Source organism: Prinia subflava, chromosome 3 (assembly GCF_021018805.1).
Source record: "Prinia subflava isolate CZ2003 ecotype Zambia chromosome 3, Cam_Psub_1.2, whole genome shotgun sequence".
NCBI lineage: Eukaryota > Metazoa > Chordata > Aves > Passeriformes > Cisticolidae > Prinia > Prinia subflava.
Window position 1 is genome coordinate 33,735,110 of NC_086249.1, and position 23,403 is coordinate 33,758,512.

At 41.0% G+C, this 23,403-nt stretch overlaps 1 protein-coding gene across 4 annotated transcripts; it reads right to left on the bottom strand.

Annotated features, from left to right (window-relative positions):
* Positions 1–5: 5 nt before the first annotated feature.
* POGLUT3 (protein O-glucosyltransferase 3) lies at positions 6–19,955 on the bottom strand. 4 transcript variants are annotated; one of them, XM_063394596.1, is made up of 10 exons: positions 19,634–19,953; positions 14,852–15,049; positions 14,188–14,474; positions 13,208–13,424; positions 11,638–11,834; positions 10,481–10,675; positions 9,377–9,481; positions 5,957–8,538; positions 3,785–3,897; positions 6–289 (listed from the first exon to the last, which is right to left on the bottom strand). In XM_063394596.1, the coding sequence occupies exons 1-8, from the start codon at positions 19,878–19,880 to the stop codon at positions 8,413–8,415; spliced, it is 1,572 nt and encodes a 523-aa protein (XP_063250666.1). In that variant the 5' UTR covers positions 19,881–19,953; the 3' UTR covers positions 6–289; positions 3,785–3,897; positions 5,957–8,412. The 4 variants fall into 4 exon arrangements, with proteins under 4 accessions (XP_063250666.1, XP_063250665.1, XP_063250669.1 ...); XM_063394595.1 differs by having other exon boundaries at positions 3,785–8,538; XM_063394599.1 differs by lacking the exon at positions 19,634–19,953 and adding an exon at positions 15,443–15,567 and having other exon boundaries at positions 3,785–8,538.
* Positions 19,956–23,403: the final 3,448 nt, after the last annotated feature.

Sequence of the window (23,403 nt, forward strand, 5' to 3'; positions counted from 1 at the left end):
AAAGATTTGGGAATAGGAATAACAGTTCTTTACTAGGAATATGAAACATACAAATGTAGTAGTACAAAAAAACCAAGCAAACAAACAAACAAAAATCCTAGAAACCCTGAAATAATTGTCAGGAATATGACCTTACACCCTCTTGGTCAGGGTGTTGGAAGCAGTCCAGATAAATCCTCCTGGAGAAACGGATGGGGTTTTTGTTGTAGAGATGATCCTGTAGAAAAGGGTCCATTATGGCAAGATCGGCCCAGCGATGGCGAGATGGGTACAGTCTTCCTTCAGGAATCTAGTGGAAAACCAGATACTTGGTGTTCCTGGGTCTACGATATTACCTGGGTAGGGAATGGTTGGCTCCTCCCCACTGGGTGGAGCATCTCACAATGGGATGATGCAATGTGTTATGTCACTGGTGAGCCCTAATGGCCCATTAACAGAAGATATCCTCCCCAGAGGATATCCTCCCCAGAGGATATCTTGATGAAAGAGATGAAAGAGATAAGAAACACTGCCCCACCTGGTTTTAACAGATGGTCTGTTAGCAGAAGGCATCCACCCTCCTACCTCCTGGAGTTACAAGAGATAAAGAAAAAAAAAATCTCCCCAACTGTTTTCAACAGATAAAATAGAATACACTTTTTTTGGTTACATAACCCAAGACAAGCATCCACATTCATTGGGCTCTTCATATCTGGGCAGAGGTTGTTAAAATTTTACTTGATGCTGTAACCATGAGAAATAAATCTAACTGACAAGGAACTAAATTTCATCTCCATAGCCTTGCCAGTTATGCATATAATTTCTTATTTGCTTTAGGGTTTTAGCTAGTCTTGACAAATGATGGAGTGGTTCAAGGGAATTGATAGAGGGGACAAATTGTTAGGCTATCAAGTTCTCATAAATAAGAATCTGCTTAGGTAGATTTAGATGTCCTGTGTCTTAACCTTACAGATAAGCAAGCTAATTTTTCATTTGTCTATGAACAGTAGGTGCTTTTCCCTAATGTTTTTGTTGGATCAGGTAACTTTCAAGACATTATCTATTGTTACAAATCTGAATGCACTCAGGAAAAATCCAACGCTGTTTACTCTAATGGGACCAGAGTCCAGCCTTTCTGTGTGAACACAATTTGTATTCCCCATCAAAAGTGACTTTTTAAAGGCCTCCTTAATAAGATAATCCATCAAGGAACTGGTGACAACTGCACCTAGTAACCTACTTAACAGATCCAGTTTGACAACAATTAGGCATTACTGCGTGTCATCAAGGTAGGGTGTAACTGGATGTTAAATATAGCAAACGTATTTGACAGTGGACCACAGCTGCTTGAGAAGGTCGAAGGTGGTGACTTCTGAGTAGGAGAATTGTTTGGCTTTGGAGTAATACTGACTTGGGATTGGAATGGAGAAAACATCTACTGCATGTGAGGGTAGTTCAATCATCACCAAATTCAAGTAAATGCTTGAGTTTGTGGTACTCAGAGCTGTGTGTTCATGAAAGACTTCCTGAACATTTTATTTCATTAGATTCATAGGACAGGCATATGATGGTAGATGAGACCTAGAGGAGACCTCATTCAAATTGGCATCTTAAGTGAACATACTGCATGTTCTGAGTTGATTGGTTCAAATTTTACAGGGAAAAGCCAATTTTCCCATGTCTCTCCCCATGTTGAAATAAAAGATCCAATTGATAGTGTGTTTCTGTGACTGGAATGGAACTGCAATGAGGGAAATATCTATATCTATATCTATATCTATATCTATATCTATATCTATATCTATATCTATATCTATATCTATATCTATATCTATATCTATATCTATATCTATATCTATATCTATATCTATATCTATATCTATATCTATATCTATATCTATATCTATATCTATATCTATATCTATATCACAAAAAGATAAATAGCAATAGCCTTTAACGATTCCAGTGAACAATTCACTATACATATAGTATTATTAATATTCAGGAAAAAGTCAGTTTTTCTGGATCTTTGGTAATATTTTAATTTGAGACACCATTTTATCACAGGGAAATTTACTGTCCCAGAGGTAATCAGAATTTGGAAACTATTTCACAAGAAATACTGGGAATTATTCTGCATCTTATCTATGTAGTACCTGCATTTAAGTATTGCCAAATATTTACAACTGTTAGACAGTCATAATCTATGTGATCTCTATCACCTTTAAATGCTTGGGTTTTTTAAAGAGTTAAAAGTTAATTTACTACAAACCAGGTATTAAAATTCACACCTATATTTTAGGTTCAGTTACAGGAAGTTTGGGTTCAGCGTGACTGTTGGTTACCTTACGGACACAAATAAATCTTTCGGGGATTAGAGGAAATACCAAAGTCTAAATAATATGGATCGGTTGTAGTGTGAAAAGGCATGCTGGAATTTGTCAGTGAGGGTTAGTCCACATTTAAAGTACCTTTGTTCCTAAGGCAGAAGAAACCAGAATTTATTGGCAGAGATGCAGCTTCTATCAGTAACATACATTCCTGACATTTTCTAATTAACTCATCTTGCCAAAAAGCCTAAATAAACTTAAGGACATTTGGCAGAATTAGTTGAATCTTTTCACTACAGGATTTTGTTTGAGTGCTTATGTCAGAGGTATAATGTCTTCTTGATTCTTCTGTATCTTATGTTTTAGCAAATAAAATCTTACTCTATAATCCAGGCTCTTATTTTCACTGTTTTGAATTATCTAATCTTGGAGATCACTATCAGTGCATAGTAATACAGGACAGACTGTTCCTGAAATATTCCTTCAAATTTATTTTGTTTATTAAGTTTGGTGCATGTCTTGCCTTCACTATAAAGATTATACCAACATATCCGTAAGAGGCATCTTTTTTTAAAAAGAGTAACAACTTTTACCAGCAGAGTGGTTTTTGTTTGGTTTGGGATAATAATGTTTCTTTTTTTCATTCATGAAATGAAATGAATTGTGCTGACAAAATTACCTTCTTCCTGAGGTAAAAGCTGATGGCCCTGAGCAAAAAAAACCACCGCTTGGAAGCAAACCCAGTTTTCATTCTAAACTATTTTCACACTGAGAACAGATTTCCATGTTAAAGTTAATAAGATACTCAAATATCTTTCTGTTGCAACAGTGAAAAATTTAGTGAGAGTAACATGCAAGATGCAATCAGGTGTTGGACCTGCAGGTTATTAACGTGGTAGCAACCATTTTGGTTTATCGTGGGTATCAGTCATGAGATGACAGATCTCTGCAGCTGGAGTGGTGAAACAGCTTGACTGGGCGTTTTGGTAGACAAAGAATAGCTGCAAGTATGGCTACTGTTGACCCAAAGATAGGCAAAAGCATCTGCCAATGGTGAACAACCTCTTTGATTCACATAAGCTACAGGGGAAGTTAAGGTCTCACAAGTACAACTTGTACTGATTGTCTTTCAGACAGGATAATGTACTTTGTGGGTTTTCAGCAGGAGGGTTATCATGTTTCACATGTCCTGTATGGGTGGGCCCTTCTGGCATTCTGCTGAGCTGTCTTGAGTCTCTCCACACTGTACTGCCAATCTGTGGTACAGATGGATCCTGAATAATGGTTTTAGTGTTGGGAGCAAGATGGGAATATGTCCTGCTCATTCACCAGTGGTCTAGAGAGCATGCTGGGATTTAAGCATATGTATAACTTATAAATACATTAATAGTCTCATTGACTACTTAAAATCAATGACTTTGATTCACATATTCAGTTCATAACTGCATTCACAACATTTTGCAATTGTCTCATACCTGTAAAGGAGATACTCAGCTTCTTCAAAGAGCAGGTCTCATACTTTCAGTCCAGGCCTGTAATGCCAATTTAATGTATCTCACTTCTGTCAAATCTTCCATGTACTGCATGACTAGGATATATTGTGAAAATGTATATTAGTAAGGTAAATTATTGTATTATACATATTAATATTATAAAAGTATAATTAACATTAATATATAACTTTATAGCCTTACAAGCCAACACAAAAAATAGGTGCAAAACTTTGTCAGTATTACCAAAGGAGACCTAACCATGAATATTGTCAGAAGTGTCAGCACAGAAAGGCTATGTTGCCTCTTGGAGACACTCAAGAGCTGAGCTCATCCTTCTGCTACGTGACTAATGCTTGTTGAGTGACTGAAATGTAGTTCACAGAACAATGAACATCTGGAGGTCACACAGACCAACCTTCATCTCCTGGGGATAGCAGTTTAGGATTCTTTTTCCCTTATCTAATTGGAATTTCCCATGATGCAGTCTGTTGTTAGGACTTCTGCTGTGTCCCTCTGAGAAGCCTTCTCTTTCCAAGGCTGACCTAACCCTGCTCTCTCAGCTTGCCCTCACACACCGTGTGCCCCACTGCCTTTATCACCCTTGTGGTCCATGTTGGGTGTCAAGGTATTTCTGGAACCGAGGAGTCCAAGGCTGAATATGGGACTCCAGCTGCAGCCTCACAACTGCCAGGCAGGAGGGAAGCAGCAGCTGCCTTGACCTGCTGGCCACACTCCTGCTAGCACACCTCCTGCTCATCACTGCTCACATGATGGGACTCAATTAAGGAAGTGCTACAGATGTTTAAAATTACTTCAAACAAACATGCAAATAATCCTTGTCCCCTTATTCTCACAACAAAATCCAAAACTAGTACCATAACTGCAGTATAGATTTTCCTATGAACAACTATGAACACAGCAGCATTGTACTCAATACTCAAGCATTAGTAGTCATATAGCCTCATTAAAATGCTATTAAACTTCTCGGACAAGAAGATTCTAGCCATTAAATCCTGTGAACTTAAATAATATATTAATATAAAATCTTGCACTTCATCAGCCCCCTTACAGACAAAATTTTTGCAGAACTGCAGTGCTAAAGGAGCTGATAATATCATAGGTTTATATAATGCTTCTTTTCCCTATTATAGTTTCTTTGCAAGCTTCTCCGACGTGCTGCAACAGGTGATGTATGTTTTGCTTGTCAGCTCTCCTCCCTAACTAAATAATTTACTTTGTAATGAAATAAATGTCGGGCGTATGCTTCCCAGCATGGATGCCTGAATCTAACATTCCATCAGACAAGCTCTGATTATAGGGTTTTTTAATCATGGATCTACAAGGCAGGCCTGGCACAATTCTGTCACGAAACCAGTATATTTGTGATCTTGAGGTAAATGTAAAAAAATACAGTCTAAAATACATAACTGTATCTCCTTTATGTTCAACAGATCAGGATTTACTAGTTCTCATTTCAAGACAACAGTGAGGTTGGGTATTTCCAAATGGAGGTGCCTAAATATATTAGGACATACATATGACATAATATAAAAGCAGTGTTCACTATATGAAGCTATGTTAAAGTTGAAGAAATATGAAAATAAAGAACCTTAGGTAAAGGCTCTGCCTTCCCAACATTTATGGAAGTCAAACCCCTTCTCTGCAGACTCCTGTGTTTGAAGACATTAGCCCCGGGCTTTAGGACATACTATTTCAAACAAATAAACCTACCTCTGTCATCACTGGTAAATCCCTAACAAAAATAGGACAGGTTTTACTCTCTAGTTAAAAACTGAAATCACTACAGCAAAATTTAGTACTGTGGTACGGTAACAGTTTTCCAAAATTACCACCAACAAGAGATTTTTCAAGAGTCGCTGTTCAAGAATTACCACGGAATAATACAAAGTCCAGTCTACGCCACTTAAAAAATCTACTTAATGTATGTAATACACTTCACTTGCAAAACCAGGTTTTCCTCAATATTTAGCATTTCCTGTAACACACCAGGCTGATGGGTATCATCCTCTCATCAAACTCAAATAGATCTGACATATTTTTCTGCCCTGGTGGGGAAAATGTCATGATTGTTCTTCAATACATTTTAAATTGCATATAGTAACACCAATGGAAAGAAGAGAGACTTTGCCTTACCTTCTTTTGGTAACGAAGAGCTATAGTTATAAACTGAACCACATTTTCTCAAATTGCTGTGGACTTGTAGTAAAAGTTCCACCATCTCTACTATTTTTTAATTACAACAAGAAGATCAATGCAGTCATATTTTTCAGGATATTTCTTGCCTGTAAGCTGTAAAAGCATCTGTAAGGCACTCTGTTGACAAACTAGTATTTGCTTTGAAATGACACTTATTACAAAAGCAAGGATTTTTCTGGCAGAGAAGAATTAAGAATAGTTACTTTCTCTTTTTATGAGGGAAGAAAGGAGGGATAAAATATTCACATTTATTTAATTCATAATATAAATTTTATCTGATTTTTCCTTCAGTTTGAGACACTTCTGTTTCAAGCTAGGCAAGTTTTCCTACATAGATATTTCCAAAGAACCATGAAGTATCTATCATGACTCCCCCTATTCTCTCCCTATTCTTCAAAAAATATAAATGAGTCACTTTTGGACTACTGATTTGAAATATGTGGAAAACTTTGTTGTTCAAACATCTTTTACGTTTACTTGCCTTTGCTGAGCACACCACCTCCATAAACATTGGTGAACATAAAAAGCACATGGCATAATGAGTAATTTCCCAAAATAAGATCATGTAATGCAGTAAAAATGACAGTACACATAGAACAAAGTCTTTAAACTAACACTCAGTCTTTAAATGTCAGCTTCAGCAATGGAACCCTGTTCTTCCTGAACTTTGATGTAGAAAATTTTATGTCAGGTGAGTTAAACATGTATTTATAGCCTGAAGTTCTGGGAGTGATTTTCATGCTAAATAAAAATACAACCACTATAAATATGAGTGTTAGCACCAGAACAAAGAGGATTATGGGTACAGACACATGATACAGGTTCTTTTCTTAACTGGCATAATTTAATAAATGACTGATGGACAGTTGCACTGAGCTCTCAAGAAAGCCACAGTTCTTTCCATATTTAGCATACTGCCTTTCCTCCTGTTCTAATGCAGAAATTTTATGTAATTTGCAGCACAGAATCAAGAAAGAAGCCTGCATGACATGTAGAGCACTGAATTTTATGCACCAAATCAGACAAGTCTACTGTCTGAAGACATCTCCATTCTTTTTAGCGTAGGAAAAATTTGGTATCCATGAAAGCTTTATCTGACTGTAGTGAATCAGGAGCTGCTCAGGCAGGCTGAATTAGCCAAGATGGAAACACAGAAATGGGTGCTTGTGAGCACCAGTCTTGGTATTGGTGTCTCCTGCCAGGACTATTTATGCATTTTGAAGTGGGCAAAAATGAACACAGGTATTCAGAACTGCATCCAGGACTAGGATTTTTCTTCTGCCCCATCCAAAGGCAGACTTTATCCAAAAGGTATGACCAGATCCTTCTGCCCTTGTGAATTTCACATTGCTAACTTCATGGGTGCATGTGAACTTCAGCACAAGACCTGAAAACCTCTTGTCCAGTCTGGAGCTAAGGCACCCTCTGGAAAAAATGGCTTTGAATTAAACCAAGGAGGACCACCAGATTCCCAATTGCTTTATGTGGACTCTAACCCCCAACTATTACACAACAGGTAAACCTAGGTGGTCTAAAACTCTGGTAACGAATTTCAGATTTCACATAATCTAGAATACTGTAGATGGTATTGTTGAACTAAGACACCAGTGTTTCCCACGGCCTGAAATTCCCAAGTCCTTTTGTGGATCTGTGCCTACATTCACAGACAGCCACTGGCAGGGAACAGGTCTTCAGAATGGTGACTTGGCACCCAAAGCACTGTGATTGTGCTAGCTACAGAGTCTGTTTAAAGCAGCATTTAATTCTGGTGATTCACAGCCATGATGCTTATAAACATATTTTTCTAATCTCTCCCCTTCCTCTCCATTTTCCTCTAAAATTGATGAGTGTTATATCACATTGTCTGTTACCTGTCACAGACCACAAAATAATCGGGAAGCATGACCAGATCTGATATCTGTAAATCACAAATACTCATTTTCTTTGTCTAGTTCAAAAATTGTTTTGTATACAAGAAACAATCTAACACTGAGGTAAACTTTATGAGGAAATCATAACACTGTTTCAATGTGTCACAAATGCTCCTTTAGAATAACTTGCACTGACTCATGGCAAGATCTTCTGTGGTGACTAGTTCCTCATAAACCTTTGGTAAACAGGTCCCATCTGGAACACGAGCAGCTCTGTGCTCTTCTTCCTGCTGATGCAGTACATCAAACAAATCCCCCAGACATTCCCCACTGTCTGGTGGTGGTCATAGAGCCAAAACTGTGAGAACCAACACTGCAGATCAGAACTAGCGTGAAAAAGGGTATGAAAATACAAGAAGAATACATAACTAAGAATGTCTGCAACTGCATTAGAGTCTTAGATTTCACAGCTTAATTCCTATTCTTGCATTTTAAGTGGGTCATTTTCTCCATCCAGTACAGTTACAGATCTTCCCTTAAAGGCTTTTTCCTGTGGCAACTGCACACCGAGTCCCTGTCGTCAGGCTGAGGTACAAGTTCCATTCCATCCCGTATTTCAGGTTTGCTGGCTTGGCGTTCGGCATATTTCTGAAATATGTAAACAACATTTAAGAATGCTGTAGGCACCAACATATAATTCATGAAGCAGATTTTTCCTCCTCCCTTCCACTCAGAAGCCTACCTTTATCCAGGCTCCTTATGTCATTGTTTACAACCTCTGCACAAGGTGTCTTCATAACACACCTACTAATAGGCTGCATTGCCTCTGAAAAACCTCCTTTCATGTTTCTGCCTATTATTATGGTAACTTGAATATTGTCATCATTTGTGCCTTATCACTTTATGCAGATAATGCATAAAAATGGCATTTTTGTACACTGAACAGTTCCAAACTCTGTGTTAACCTGTGGCTGGTGTAGCTGACATCTAACTGCACAGCAGTACAGGAAAGGAAATCCACACTTTCAGAGAGGAGAAACTACTTTCACTAGAGATTTGCGTTTTCTAAGGAAGAAATGACTACTGGGCCTACACTCTACTACACTACACTCTCTACCCTACACTCTACTAGTCACACTTCTGGAACTTATTTTCCATTATTCATTGTTTTGTATTAGAGTAGCTCAAGATGTAAGTGTGAGAAGTATGAAGGGAAAAAGAAAGAAAACTGGATATACAGATTATTTCCTAAGAGATCTACTGGAAAACAAATACCAAGTGACAATGAAAACAGGGCTGACTGGGGCACAAAAAAATATTACTGATTCTGTAAAAGCAGGGTTTAGCAAAGCTCCCCACACTGATCTCCTGTGAATAATATGTACCATATCTGCTGTTGACCTAAGTAAGGACCAAATATGAAATCTGTAGCATCGGTAGCAGTAGCAGCTGGGAGAAGAGTAATAAAGTTATCTATTGTACCCACCTGGAGCACTTTATAATAGTAGCAGTAAAACCTGTGAGGCTGAAGTAATTCTCTTGCCATTAGTTGTCCTTCTTTAGCAATTTTTCTTGCTTCCTCATCATTTTCCTGGAAAATTCAGATGATACAAATGAATAACAGAGTAATCAGTGAGTTACTCAAAGCCTCACTAGCATTACAGATTTTATTAAACAGGCTATTCAAATCTGCAACTTTAACTGCACTTACTGGTAGATTGCAAAGACATGATTAAAACTGCAGATTTGTTTAAAAAACTGCATTGCTTTTATTGTCACTACCTTAGGGTTATCAATAACAACTTCCATAACTAAATGTACGATTTTGAAAACTCAGTTGATTACTGCTCCACCATTTTGTCCAAGCCACAAGCCTCTTCAAATCTGGTATCTCCCAGATCTACTTAGTTTTACAGAGGACAAAACCACAGCTGTTGTCCAGTCCAATGCAATGGAATTCAATGTCTTCTTTTTAAAAATAACTGCATGAATTCATGTACTTATTCTCAAGCTTTTTAGGTCTGTGTTTCAAAGCTTTTAGTATTCTCCTCTGATTCCTTAAGCTGAACTACAGTACTCTCAGAAGAGAAACTCCTCCTGTGTCTTTTTAACCTTAACAGCACTTTGATTGAAAACACCATTTGTGCTTTAAGTCACAGTTTTTATCCTTTTGCTTACAGGATCCCAGCCTCTGAGCATGTTACAGAGAGCAGCAATTTTCTGTACATTCAAACAGAAGATGCAGTAACTTCTGCTCTAGTCAGGGCCTAAAAAAGCTATAGCATTAATTAAATAGTATCTAGGAACCTGGTTGTTTCTTTCACAATTACCTTAGTCAGTATACTAAGGGTCTGACTCATGAACTCTTCTGCCCATACCTAAAATGAACACTTAAGTGTTGCCCTAAATAGAGACGGTTACTTCAAATAAGGCCTTCCCATTTTATACTAACAACAAAATGTACTTCTTTTATTCCAGGATCTCAATAGAGTTCATGTAAAATATATATCTGTAAATACAAAAGAAACAATTAAGAGAAATTGTTCGTGTTTGTTTATCACTTTGAACCTGAATCAATAATGTAACTTACCTTAGCCCATTTTATTTTCTCTATCAAGTCCTCTAAGTTTCTTTTAACTGGAACATAATGCTTCCAAGGTTTTAATCCAATATAAAAGTGTTCATAGTACTGGGAATCTTGCTTCAATACCAGGCTGTCACCCAGCAAGAGGTATGGAAACCTATAAGCAGCTACAGTGCCATCTACATTCACTTGGTATTTATACTAGTGTGAGGAGAGAGGAAAAAAAGGTGAAATGTTTTGTATTAGAATGGGAACACTGACTATATAAATTATTATTTTAACAGGGAAGAAGTAATTATATTTATTAATTTTCATCTTCAAATTCGTTTTAGCATTAAGCACGTGTAGTTTCATGGTGTTCCAAATAACAGAATGGAAAAAGGATTTTTCAACATGAGGCTGACAGTCAAGAACCTCTGTGTCACATGAACTGCCTGATGGGTATCCTATAGAAGTGTCCTGGGATAGGGAAAGGGCTACAGCAGAGAAGGAAATAAAACTATACTTCAATTCAAACAGAGTAAATTTATTCTGACTTAACATTATTATGTAGAATAATCTGAAATGTATTATTACATAAAGTAAGCTGGAACATTATACTAAAAGTAACCCTGAATGTACTGCTTTGACAGATGTTCTTGGCTGTTACTACATTTCTGAAATATTGATCATCAGAACAGAATTTCAATTGCTATATATTATAATGGCTTTATACAGGACTCTGTCCCCTTTATTTTTCATATCTCTCTTGCAGTAGAATTTATATGTTAAAGTACAACAAAAACACTCACCTGTTTTTCTAATTTGTTACAACAAAGAATTTCTGACATCCATAGTGTACTTGCAATGGATGTAAGTTGTGTCCATTGTTTTCATATTTACCCCAAATAAAAGAAACCCTGATGGTGAGAAATCCGATTTCTGAATCTATTAAAAAAAAATAAGCCAAGATGTCTCTCTAAAGGTCTTCCTTGGTTTTCTTTACAAGTGTGTCACACTAGAACACTGACTGCAGGTGGTTTATCTACCCTGCATGGACCTGTGCTCCCACAGCAGCACAACTGTTTTGTTTACTGAAAAGAACTAACAAAAGCAAGCCTTGTTTTTTCAGCTGGTAAGAACCTGACAGCAAAACTAATCCAAAACGGTAATTTGATTACTACCTTAAAGAAGTCAAAGAAGCCCATCAGCTGAGCCTTCCCCAGCTCTTTTTCTTTTTCTCTGAAGAAGAAATATCCAGTTATCCCAGCATCTAGTAGCTCTGGATTTTCCTTGGATAACTTGACAAGATGAAGACGTTCCTCTCGGCTGTCTCGCCCTCTGAATAAAGCCCGCTCAGTTTTGTTTTCCCAGGAGGGGCCTATGAGCAGGGAGTGAGAAGGCAAAAGCAAACAGCAGTGAAATGTTCAGGATCTGTTCAGTGCAAATAAGGAACTTGGTCTGACAGTGGGATTACACTTGGAGACACGGTAGGACAGGCATGGTTACTCATAACCACTTATTAATCACTTATTAATCAGGGTTAAACTCCCAATTCTGGTTTGAATTTTGGGATGAGAAACTCCTAAATGGAAAATCAGAGAATGTTTTTCTACTCAAGAATTGTGTATTTCATTAACTTCAACTATCTTGAAAGCTACATAAGGGTTATAATAAAATATGTAAGGAAAATACTAATAATTAAAGCAATTCTCCATCCATAAAGCCTGACACAATAACCAAATTTCTTTCGTAAAATCCACTTCTGCTACCCAGCAATTTAGCTAGGTCCTTGAAGAACCACTTAATGATGCCTTAAAAAAGAAAATAAATGGCTATGTTGTGTCCTCTAAACACTTAGCAAGAGTCTGAAAGACTTAATCTCTGCTTACTGCCTGCTTTTAAAAACATTAACTATGCCCTTCCTCACCATTCTGCTGAAAGTTTCCCTAAAGGACCTACTAAATGGAGTAGTTTCTTACTGTCTTCTAATTGGAAAAGCAGCTGTACTAAATGAGTAAACACACAATGCCTCTACCTGATCATTTAACTGAAATATTTAATTTAAAAGCTAATAAAGAACAGAGGAACTGAGAACCAATTAAAAAATGAAATAAAAAAACCCCACAACTTTCCACTCCAGTTTTACTCCTTAGCTATTGCTTATGCCATTTGTTTGATCCCTAAGTATTCTTTAATTTTCTGAGGGGGAGGAAGACACCTGTCAGTAAAGCTGGTTCTTCTTTCAAAGCCAGAAAAGCAATTCAGGAGATCTCACTCTGAGGTATTTTTTCACATAGACAATGTTTTCTCATTTGAAAGAGGCTGCAGCATAATAGCAGCTTACTTCTTTCAGGATGCAAATTAATTTTTTATAAACAGAACACTGGGCCACAACACAGTCAGGGAAAGGGTTACTATTTGATTAGAAGAAACATATTTGAGCCCTCTATTGAGGAGAAAGACCTTTAATTACATTTCGTTTTCCTTTGCCAGGTCACAGCAGGTATCTTCTGGATACTTTTAATGTAAAATTCACATTTATTGCAAACTGGACTTCTTAAATTTTAGTTCTAAATGATACACCTGCTTAGAGGCAGTGTTGAAAAGGGTTTGCAATCTGTAAAGATTAGCTTTTTGTATTCAGAGATGTGCTAAGGCACTTTGAATTGAAGACTTTAACACATTGTTTGAATGCAACTTGCTTTTTCGATGGAAATCACCAATTCTTTTTAAATCCAGTCTCTAATTCACCTGTATTTCCCTGAATGGAAAGGAGATCATTGGTGACTCCCCGCAGGGTTTCCAGAGTCGAGTGGGTTACATCATAGGTAGGCAGGATGATATCTCTGGAATCCACAGAGCCACACCAGGAGATGACAGGTACAGGGCCAGGGGTGTCATTAGCTTTGCGATGCTCAACTGGCCAGTCTCCAACATTGAGGTAAAACTCCACGTCAGGAAGGCGAACCTAAATGGGTACCCAAGAAAGGATAATAACACAGAGAGGCTGTTTGTCACTCTTACATCTATTCCTCAGTTCTCTCATGTCACCCAGACTCAGTGCACCTACAGGATAGTTCACAGATTTAGCTGTGCCTAATGCAGGAAATTCCAAGCTTCTGCCCTGCAAGTGAGTATGAAAGGAACACCCAGAGGCCTCAAAACAGATCAAAGTTAGGCCTCAGCCCTTGGAGCTTTCCAAGCATTTTCATAACTGTCAGGGCCAGCCTCTACACATTACTCCTACCACACTGTTGTCTTGATGGAAAAATGAATGTGAAGTCCTACTTCAGGAATTATACATCTGAAGATACATCAACTGCAGTACTGCCACATTCAAATATGTTTAGCGTGGACAAGAGAGGGGATCTTATCAATGCTTACAAATATCTTAAGGGCAGGTGTCAAGAGGGTGGGGCCAGACTCCTTCCAATGGTGCTCAGTGACAGGAGAAGGGGAAACAGGCATATACTTAAACACAGGAAGTGCCATCTGAATATAAGGGCAAACTTCCTTACTGTGAGGATGATGGAGCCATGGAACAGACTGCCCAGACAGTGGGCTGTGGATATCCAAAACCCACCCCAGAGGTGATTCTGTGCAACCCGTTCTGGGTGAACCTGCTTTGGCAGGGGATTTGGACTAGATGTTCTCCAGAGGTCCTTCCCACCCCAACCACTCTGTGATTCCGTGATACCGCCCTAATAGTCTGACAAGATGCAAACCCGTACCTTCCTAGCCAGGGACAGGAGCATTTCATCCGAGAACATTTTGAAGTCTGTGTACTTCCCTAAGGAGCGCCGGTAGATGTGATTATCAAGAACAGTGTAATGAACAAGAGCACCTCTGGTGGGGCTGAACTTTGCTGGGATTTCCTTAAGCATTCGCTGCAGGTCGATGGTGGGAAACGAAATGAAGTCTTGTGTAATCTGAGGTTCTTGGGATGGACAGGACATCATGTCCTGCCACACCTCAGGGTCTTCCTCAGGGCAGTCACAGTATTCATGATAAACTGGTCCTGTGGAAAACAAAGCACCCAGAGTCTGTATTTGTGATTCTACAGCACACATAATCTATACATTACAGTGGCTTGGCATTTTTTTATACCATGTTTTCCACAGTTTTCCAGGGAAATCCTTCCTATAGTTTCTGGAATTTTGAAGAAATTGCTGAGAAAACAGCAACATTCTTCTCTTTTCAGAAATACAAGACTCTGTGTTATCAGGGTGAAATTACTCTGCTAAATGAAGCTCAGTTTCCATGAACCTGCAAAGCACATGGTGGATTCAGAACTGTTTGAGCTGTCCACAGCTACCACAGCCCAGGTGTTGTAGTTTCAAATATATCCTAATTCAGAACTTTGACACATTACATTGTATCTAAAAATACCCTTACCTTTCAAAATATAAGGTGATTGAGCCACATGCTGATCACCATAAAGAATCTCAATTTTTAAGCCTTTTGTGACACTTCCATACATCCGATACCGCATGAGGAATGTACCATCATTTCTATCCAAAGGCCAAGGGGTGTAAATTCTGGTGACTTCTTTTGGAGAGAGTGCTTTAATTACCACTTTAAACTGTGTTCTCCCTGGCAAGAGAAAAATAAAACCAGACAAAATCACTTTAAGCTATTAGAATCACATCTAGTAAATAAAGGTAAGAAGCAAACTCCAGTGAATTAAGACGGAATTTAATTTTCACTACAATTTTTTAATTATACCAAGGTGGTAAAACTAGTTTCCAGTGATGAAATATCATCCTATCAAATATTTTTAGTCATTGCACACCTCTAAATGGAAAACCTGCAGGTGTAGACAAAAAGTCAAATATTTGATTACAAGACAGAAGGAAAGGCTAACAGTATTTTCAAGCTAAGATTAGGTTTTAAGTTTTCAAGTTAGTGCTCTGAGGAACAATAATTTCCTCTAGAGTAAGAAAGACAGGAAACCAAGTTAAAGTAACAGGAGAAAAGAATACTTGCCAGCTTGTGGAAGGGCAGCTGCAGCATGCAGGGGTCACACAGAAATTGTTCAGCTTTGTGTTGTTGCTGACTGGCTTGCACATTTAAAGTCCCAGCTACTGAAAAGCAGGGATAAGAGAATGATAGCAGAGATGTTCCCTGGACATCTGTCTGACCTGTGCTTCAAGATCACCAGGGTTTCATCATTAATGCACTAAGATATGGAATAATTTATGGACAATATGAGTATGAATAAACATAAATCTGTTATATTCTTTAATTCTATCACAAGTGGTCATTGTCAACTTTATTAATAAAAAGAAGAGAGGGACAAATTATTCATGAAGTGTGACAGTCTAAGCATTGTGAACCAAACAAATACAATGACTGCTACCACCAAGTAGTATACAAAAAAAATGGAACTGAAAAAATCCAGATAAAATCAGGATGTTACTAAAATCTGACTATGTCCCAACAGCACTAAATGACTGAGATGTCACAGTTGACTCTATACTTTGCATCCACAGATAAATGCACTGTTGTGGTAAGTACCAGTCTTTTAATGATCAATCATGTCTTCCTTAGAGCACTGGATCTTGAAATTGGATTCAAGTCAAATACAGTGCAAGAATATTCAGATTAAATTACTCTCCCGAAGGAATGAACATCTCTGCCCCTAAAGTTGTGACTGCAAGTCACAACCACTATTCTCAACTTGCTTCAAAGTAGCTGACTCTAACCAAGTACCCTCTCCCTTTGATTATCACCTAGCATTATTTGGAAGAAATATTCAAATCCAGAGCATGTCATGAGGTTCACAAAGAAAACAGCTTCCTGTTGGTATCATGTCTTTGTATCCCTGTACCCATTTTATTAAACAACATTTTTACTGGGCATAGTGATTTCCCACTGAAGAAAAGTAAGTTTTCAGTTGTCATAAAAATGAGTGAATATTGAAAAATCACAAGACAAATATTACTGAATTTTATATCCTTGTCCTCACCTACAGGAAATAACTACACGGGTCTTTTTCCCTGCTGGTTATGAACATCCTGCTCTAGACATGAGGAGCCCTTGATCCACCCAAAGGACATGTTAGATTTAGTTGGTGGCACTTCAGACATAGGAATCATTTGATAAGGGAAGTGATTGATAACAAAGCTCCCTGGGAAGAAGCTAACTCCACTGAAAGTCAAGGGGAAGAAAACTGAGATTGAGCATTTTACGTTAGTACAAATAATTCGTTTGAGGCAGCAGACTTCTTGTTTGTAATTTACAACATTCATTGTGTAACGGGGCCAAGGCTTCTACTGCATACTTAATCATAACAGCTTCTTGCTGATTTTTATTTTTTTATTTGGAGGAAGTTACCATGGTACTTTCACTCATGTTTTTTGTTTCTCTCAATCCAAAGGAATTATAAAAGCAAAATGTGTCCTTGTTGAATCAGCACTGCTAGTACTTCTCTGTTACCCTGAAAATATGTCTGGGACAGCATTTAAGGTACAAAATAATTTCCCAGTACTGAAGAGAGACTAAAACATAGACACAGTCAAAATGGGATACTTTAAGAAATCAAGGTAATGACACCTGCTTTATGCATTTTTTTTTCTTCTGTGCAGCTTGCAAAAGAGGACAAATGCCATGCACGGAAGAATAAGTGATGAAATGGAGGGAGAGGGAAAAGGTAACAAGATACTGATTTAGGCAAATTGCTAGAGAAGAATAAAAAAAAACCTAGCCACCCTATTTCTGGCATGTATGCTGAAGAGAAAAGATCTGAAAAGAAGATTTTTTTGATTCAACTGTTTTACTGAAATTGTTGCTGGTTACTTTCACAGATGGAAATCACAAAATTGACAGAGTCACTAAAGAGACACACAACTATTAGCCTATACTTTCTGAGAGTCGGATGCAAGAGCACATATTCACTAACAAACAGGTCTTGTGTGTGGCCATCACAAAAGCCCAGGACCATAGTGAACCAAAAAAAAGCCTTGAAAAATATTTGTTAGCAGAGTATGTAGATCATCTGAACAACAGTTAACAGCTGATTTTATCATGGTCAATAGTATATAAAGACATGGTTGGCAGTTGTTAAACCTAGGATAATACCTAGCAGAACAGAAGGATAAGGCATATCCAAGTATTCAAAGAAAATGGTCTGTACAGTTTACACTAAAATAAACCTCTGTATTTTCAGCAGAGATTTTCTTAATCTTTGAAATGATTTTCAGGGAAAGAATGACTTCTGCATCATTTGACATTTTCCTACAAAGGCAGGTCAAACAGTTACAGCCTCTGGGTTGAAATTCCAGTGTAATGTGCAATGGTGCGTATCAATTCTGGTGAACAGACTGGACATTCAGAAAAATGCATTTAAAACCATTTAAATCCATTTGTGACATTCCCAAATCTGGATTTAAAATCTACTAATTATGTTATACAGGTTTTATAATGGATCCCAGTAAGTCCTGGCCCATTTGACTGCATTGCTAATGCACACAAAAACCAGTAATTTGGACAAATTTCATAAATGTGATGCCTTAACCGTAGCTCTGCTGCTCTGATGACAGTGTTCCTGTTTTGCAATGGAGGTGATAATGTGGATTTTTGCTATCTCAAAAGGTATATTTTGAAATGTATTTAGTTTATATTGGGAAGTGGTGTCTGAATAAATATTGATTGTAATTCTTAATGACATGTTACAGGAAGTTTATAGCCAGGGTCCCTATGAATACTTTAACCAATGCTCATGCACTGGAATACAATCAAGTATACCACTCATTTTTTTAAGGATCCTTGGCAATATTATTATTATTTGTTAACAGAGTATGTATATCATAAACAATTCTTGGTGTGGGACAGCAGTTAGCACAGGCCGAGGCAACAGCTCTTCCCTGCTGGCAGCACGCAGGCTCTGTCTTTGACTGGAGGCCACAGCAGCTCATGGGATGAATGAAGATCACTCCATGCCAGATGGCATTGGGACTTGGAAACTTCCTTGTGACACTGAATTTATTAATATACCAACACACGGCGATCAAGTCTAGGTTCTCAGTACCCATGTCCTACCAGTTTATCTTGGAGGACTTACACTAGCACGAGAATCCAACTGAACTTCACACCTTTTCACCTTTAGCCAGCTGTTGTTTGAGCCCAAGGCTCTCCCTGTGCCGCTGCTATCAGCCTCCACTGCACAGGCAGTGAGCGTGCAGTGGCATTCCGGACTGCAATTACAAAACTGCGCTGACATCTAGCACCAAGCTGCAACAGCAGATGGAGAAAGTCCAGACCGGCAATATGTGAAGCATCCACACCTCTGTCAGACTGAAGACATACCCTGTATAATGTATGTGTACTCTTTAATTCTGCAGGCAGCAGCTTTCTAACAAACAAGACATGAAGAGGCCGAGCATACTTGGTAGCTGCCTTCTCAATACCATCGCTGTGAACAGTAAATGATACACAGGAAATTAAGTAGCTTCTACCCTATGTTGATTAGCAACACAGGATTTCCTCTAGGGCTATCTCCATTACGGAATCTGTGACACAAAAGCAATTTTTATTCTGAATTTAAACTATTAATGTAGAGTGTGTGCAGTTTGCAGGAGCAAGCATGCTGACTAGCATCATACCACTGGCCCGCAAGAACAAACCCAATTCCCACCCTCAGGGGAAGTGTCCTGGAATGGCTTGTGCTTGTGCTGAGTAAACAACAAATGAAAATTACTCCTTAACGGGGCAGCAGTAGGATAACAGCGCCCAGAGGGCTCTGCTCGCCGAGACAGAAATTTTAAGCAACTGGTGTGTGTGCGGCATTAAAAATAATTACCACTTCCCAGCTGTGTACTGGGATTTCACGTCCACTACCTCCAGGAGTTCTTTCCGAATTTACTGGTTCTTTGCTGTAAATTCCACACTGTTTAGAGCAGACTCCTGTGAGAGCAGAGGAGGCACTGGCAGCCCCAGAAGAAAGGAGGGTCTGACCATGTGCTTCCCTTGCCATCCCGCGAGTCCCGGGCGGTGCGGGCCGGGCGCGGGGGCAGCCCGGGAACAGCGATGGCACGGAACGGGGAAAGGAAGGAAGGAAGCAAGGAGGAGGGGAAGAGGGGGACGGGTGGGCACCTCCAGCCACGTTCTGCGGCGAAAGCGCAGCCCGGGGCAGGGTGTCCCTGGCGCCCCTGCCCGCCCGGAGCACACGAAGGGTACCTGGCGGGGAGCGGGAGAAGTTGCGTCCGGCCGCGCTGACCGCCTGGATGTAGAAGTGCCGCACGGGCACGGTGAGCCGCGCGTCCAGCCCGGGGCCCCACGCCAGGCTCCGCTCGGCGCTGACGGGATCCGCCGGCTCCGCCGACTCCGCCGGCCGCAGCAGCGGCCCCGCGGCGCCCAGCAGCAGCAGCAGCAGCGGCGGCAGCGGCGGCAGCCCGCGGGTCCCCATCGCCCCGCCGGCCCCCATCGCCCCCACAGCGCCCGCTCGGAGCGGGGTCCGGGCCCTCCTCCGGCCCTGCGCGGCCCCCGCCCGCTCCCCGCCCCGCGGGGCGGCCCAACAGGGCCGGGGCCGGGGCCGGGTGGAGCCGGAGGGAGTCAGGGGCGGGCCGGGCTGTCCTCGGGCGGCTGAATTCGGCGCCGCCTTTCGTCGTTGCCCTGCTCCCCCTCCGGGCCGTCCCGCGGTGTCCGCAGGGAGCTCGGGGGCTGGGAGGCTGCCCCAGCCCAGCCCGGCCCGGCCCGTGTGCGCCGCACCGCGCCTTGCCCGCGGGGCTCGGGAGCGGGTTCGAGCTGTGAGCTTCCCCAGAGCCGCGGAGAATACAGCAGAGCCGCTGCGGGAGCGGGGAGCGGGCTCGGAGCCGCTGCTCTGCGGTGCCTGTCCCGAGAGGTGTTTGTGCCCTGCCCGTGGGCGCTTTGCGGGACGCGCTGAAGAGCAGATGGCCCAGAGTGTGTCGCCCCCCGTCAAATAACACGTTACCTGTGGTTCAGGATGCAGCTCAGCCGGCAGCTGAACAGCTGGCCTGGAGTTTAAAGATGAAAAAATCGTCTTTCTCTACAGCTTATTGTTACTGCCTTGTGTCAGCTGATGTACAGAGACTGCTGTAAAAGGAAAAAGCCCCCAAACCCTGACATAATTTAAAATTCCTCACTGTTCTTAGGATTTGCCATAGCAATTGTATTTTAAGTGAAGGACAGAGCAGGGACCCTGTTAGGACGCCTGGACTGACACCTGGTTCCCTGTCACTGGGCTCACCCTCTGTCCCCGGGAGGAGACTCAGACACGCACCCAAGCCCAGGGGCTCCTGAGGGCTGTGGTTGAGATGCTTCTGGTGGCCCTCAGCGGTGCTGTGATACTTCACAAGGGGGAAAAAGAGCTCACAGTACCCTCTAGGAAATGTAACAACAAAGTAATTTCATAGATTTAAAATGCTGGGATACAAGTAAAGAGGGTAAAACTCCAATGATTTGTCTCCTAAGGTTGTTTTATCATTTTTACAATTTGCTGCTACTAGGAAGTATTTCAAGGTATGAATAGATGGGAGGGCTTACAAGGCTGTAGGAGAATTAAATCAAGATTCTGGGCAAGCTTGGATTTTCATATGCAAAGCAATGAGAGCACAAATGAATTCTGCCTGGTTTTGAATAACATGAACTTCAAGTCTCTGTGCATACAGACCATGAAAAACAGGTTCCTTGGAGGGGCAATTATCAAGTCTGGTTTCCTCCTTGCTTTTGTCTTGAGTCTCTTCAATTCCCTCAGCTGAGATAGCCACAGATCTCCACTGACATACCATGTGTGATACTCTCAACAGGTGAGAGAAAACCTGTGTGGTGTTGCAGGGGACAGGGCAGGGCTGAGGTCAGGCAGGGACATCAATCTGCAGATGAGGTTCAGTCCCTGTGAGGGGAATCGGGGTCAGGCACAGCTGTGGGATAGCTGCCTGTCCTGGGGTTGTCAGCCTGCAGACAAGGCCAGACTCAGCAAGGAGGACAGAGAAGAGATGGTCTCAATGACCCATGCCATCTGCGGGGCAGGGACTGATGGCCTCAGGCTGGGCTGAAATGGTGTCATGAGCCATGGGCAGGGAGAGTTGGGGGAGCCCTGAGGGGGTGGGGAATCAGGGCCTGATGGTGCTCTCAGGCCCCTGTTCTGGGAAGGAGCCGCCCCTGTTCTGGTATGGGCTGGGACCAGCTGCTGGGAATGGCCCTGGGGGTCCTGGTGGGCATGGAGGGACATGGGCCTGCCGTGAGCCCTGGCAGTAACAATGGCCAACAGCAGCGTGGGCTGAATGAACAAGGGCAGAGCCAGAGGTCGAGGAGAGTCATTATCCACCTCCATCCAGTACTTGTTAGACCACATCTAGATCCTGCATCCAGCCTTGCGCTCCCCAGTACGAGACATCAATAAACTGGATCAAATCCAGGGAAAGCCACTGAGATGGCAGAGCTGGAGCACCGGCCCTGTGAGGAGAAACTGGGGCAGCTGGACTTGTTAAGCCTGTTAAGAGATACCTTCGATCAGGGAGTGGACCTTACAGAAGCCCCCAGGAAGATCATGAGATGGTGCAGGGCAAAAGGATGAAAGACAACTGGCATGAGTTGAAAGAAGAGGTGGTCACCCTGTAACATGTCGATGTTATAGACTGAGACACAGGTTGCCCAGAGATGGCTGCCCAGTCTCCATCTTCAGAGATTTTCAAGACTTAACTGGATGAAGCCTTAAGAAGCCAGCCCTGACGTTGAAGCTGATCTGCTGTGAGCAGGAGGCTGTACCAGAGACCTTCTGAGGTCACACCCACCCTGACTTATCCTTTGATGAATCCATGAAATTTCTGTCCCTTCGTTCAAATGTCATCAAGATGGCAGACTACTCCAAGATCATCTGCATACATGCATGACCTACTGGGTGCACAGAGGTCTAGACAGAAAAAACACCTTAGTTCATAAGCCACGTTTCCTTCTGAAGCCAGGCTGAAGGGCTGCATCACTGAGCTCAGGTGCCACAAATACTGGCTGTAGTAATTAAGGCTGGAAGAGTCTCACACTATTGCACAGAACGTGGCAGCCAGGTTTCACTCAGGTCTAATTGCAGCTGAAGGGATTTTCACGTGGAGCTCATCACCTTGTAAAACTACTCATCAAACACTACTTGTGGCCCGTACCTGGAGTACTGGCACCTCCAGGCAAGTTGTAGGTGTCAGCTCTCTAAGGGTTTAATATGTCTGCTGCAAAGATTCTACCACGGATGGAAAACTATTTGTGTGCTGGAGACTCATCAGCTGGCAGGACAAGAGAAGGCAGCACATCCTGCCAGTGCAGGAGGCAAGCCTGAGCCCAGCAGCTGATGTGACTGCTACAGCTACAGCTGCAAGATGGACCAAGGCTGCCTGACCTGCTCAATCCATGGCTTTGTTGGCCATCAGCACCCTGATGATGTTGGCAACCATATTAAGATGCTGGATTTTTTAAAATGGTCTTCTGCATTCACAGCATATGAAAAACAAATACAGTACCAATACATTTTTTCATGTAAATGCAGAATTTATATCAAACAAATAGTTTTAAATGTGAATATCCTGTAAATTATCAACATTTACAGAATATATTTTTGCCAAAGAAAATCTTGGAAGAGTGGAAATGTCAAAATTTGGCTCTGCTAAACTGAATGGAACTGATTGCTATTCAGAAGGTATTTCTCTCTATGTTTTCATGCAATTGACTGTTAGAATACTGTTATTCAGTGTAAATTTTAGTTTACAGATCCTCAACAGACTGCAGTCTTCCACAACGGACTTACAATCAAAAGCAGTTTTTACTTGCTTATGTTAAATCAAGGCACCTCGTTTCCTGTCATACACAGCATAGCAAATGAAAAAAATTTATGCCTGCAAGGTGAGCACTTAATCCAACTACTTTTGAATGGGTAGAAAATATTTACAAATAAAAAAATGTTGTAAACCATCCATGTCTAGCCAAGAAAAACTGTATGACCG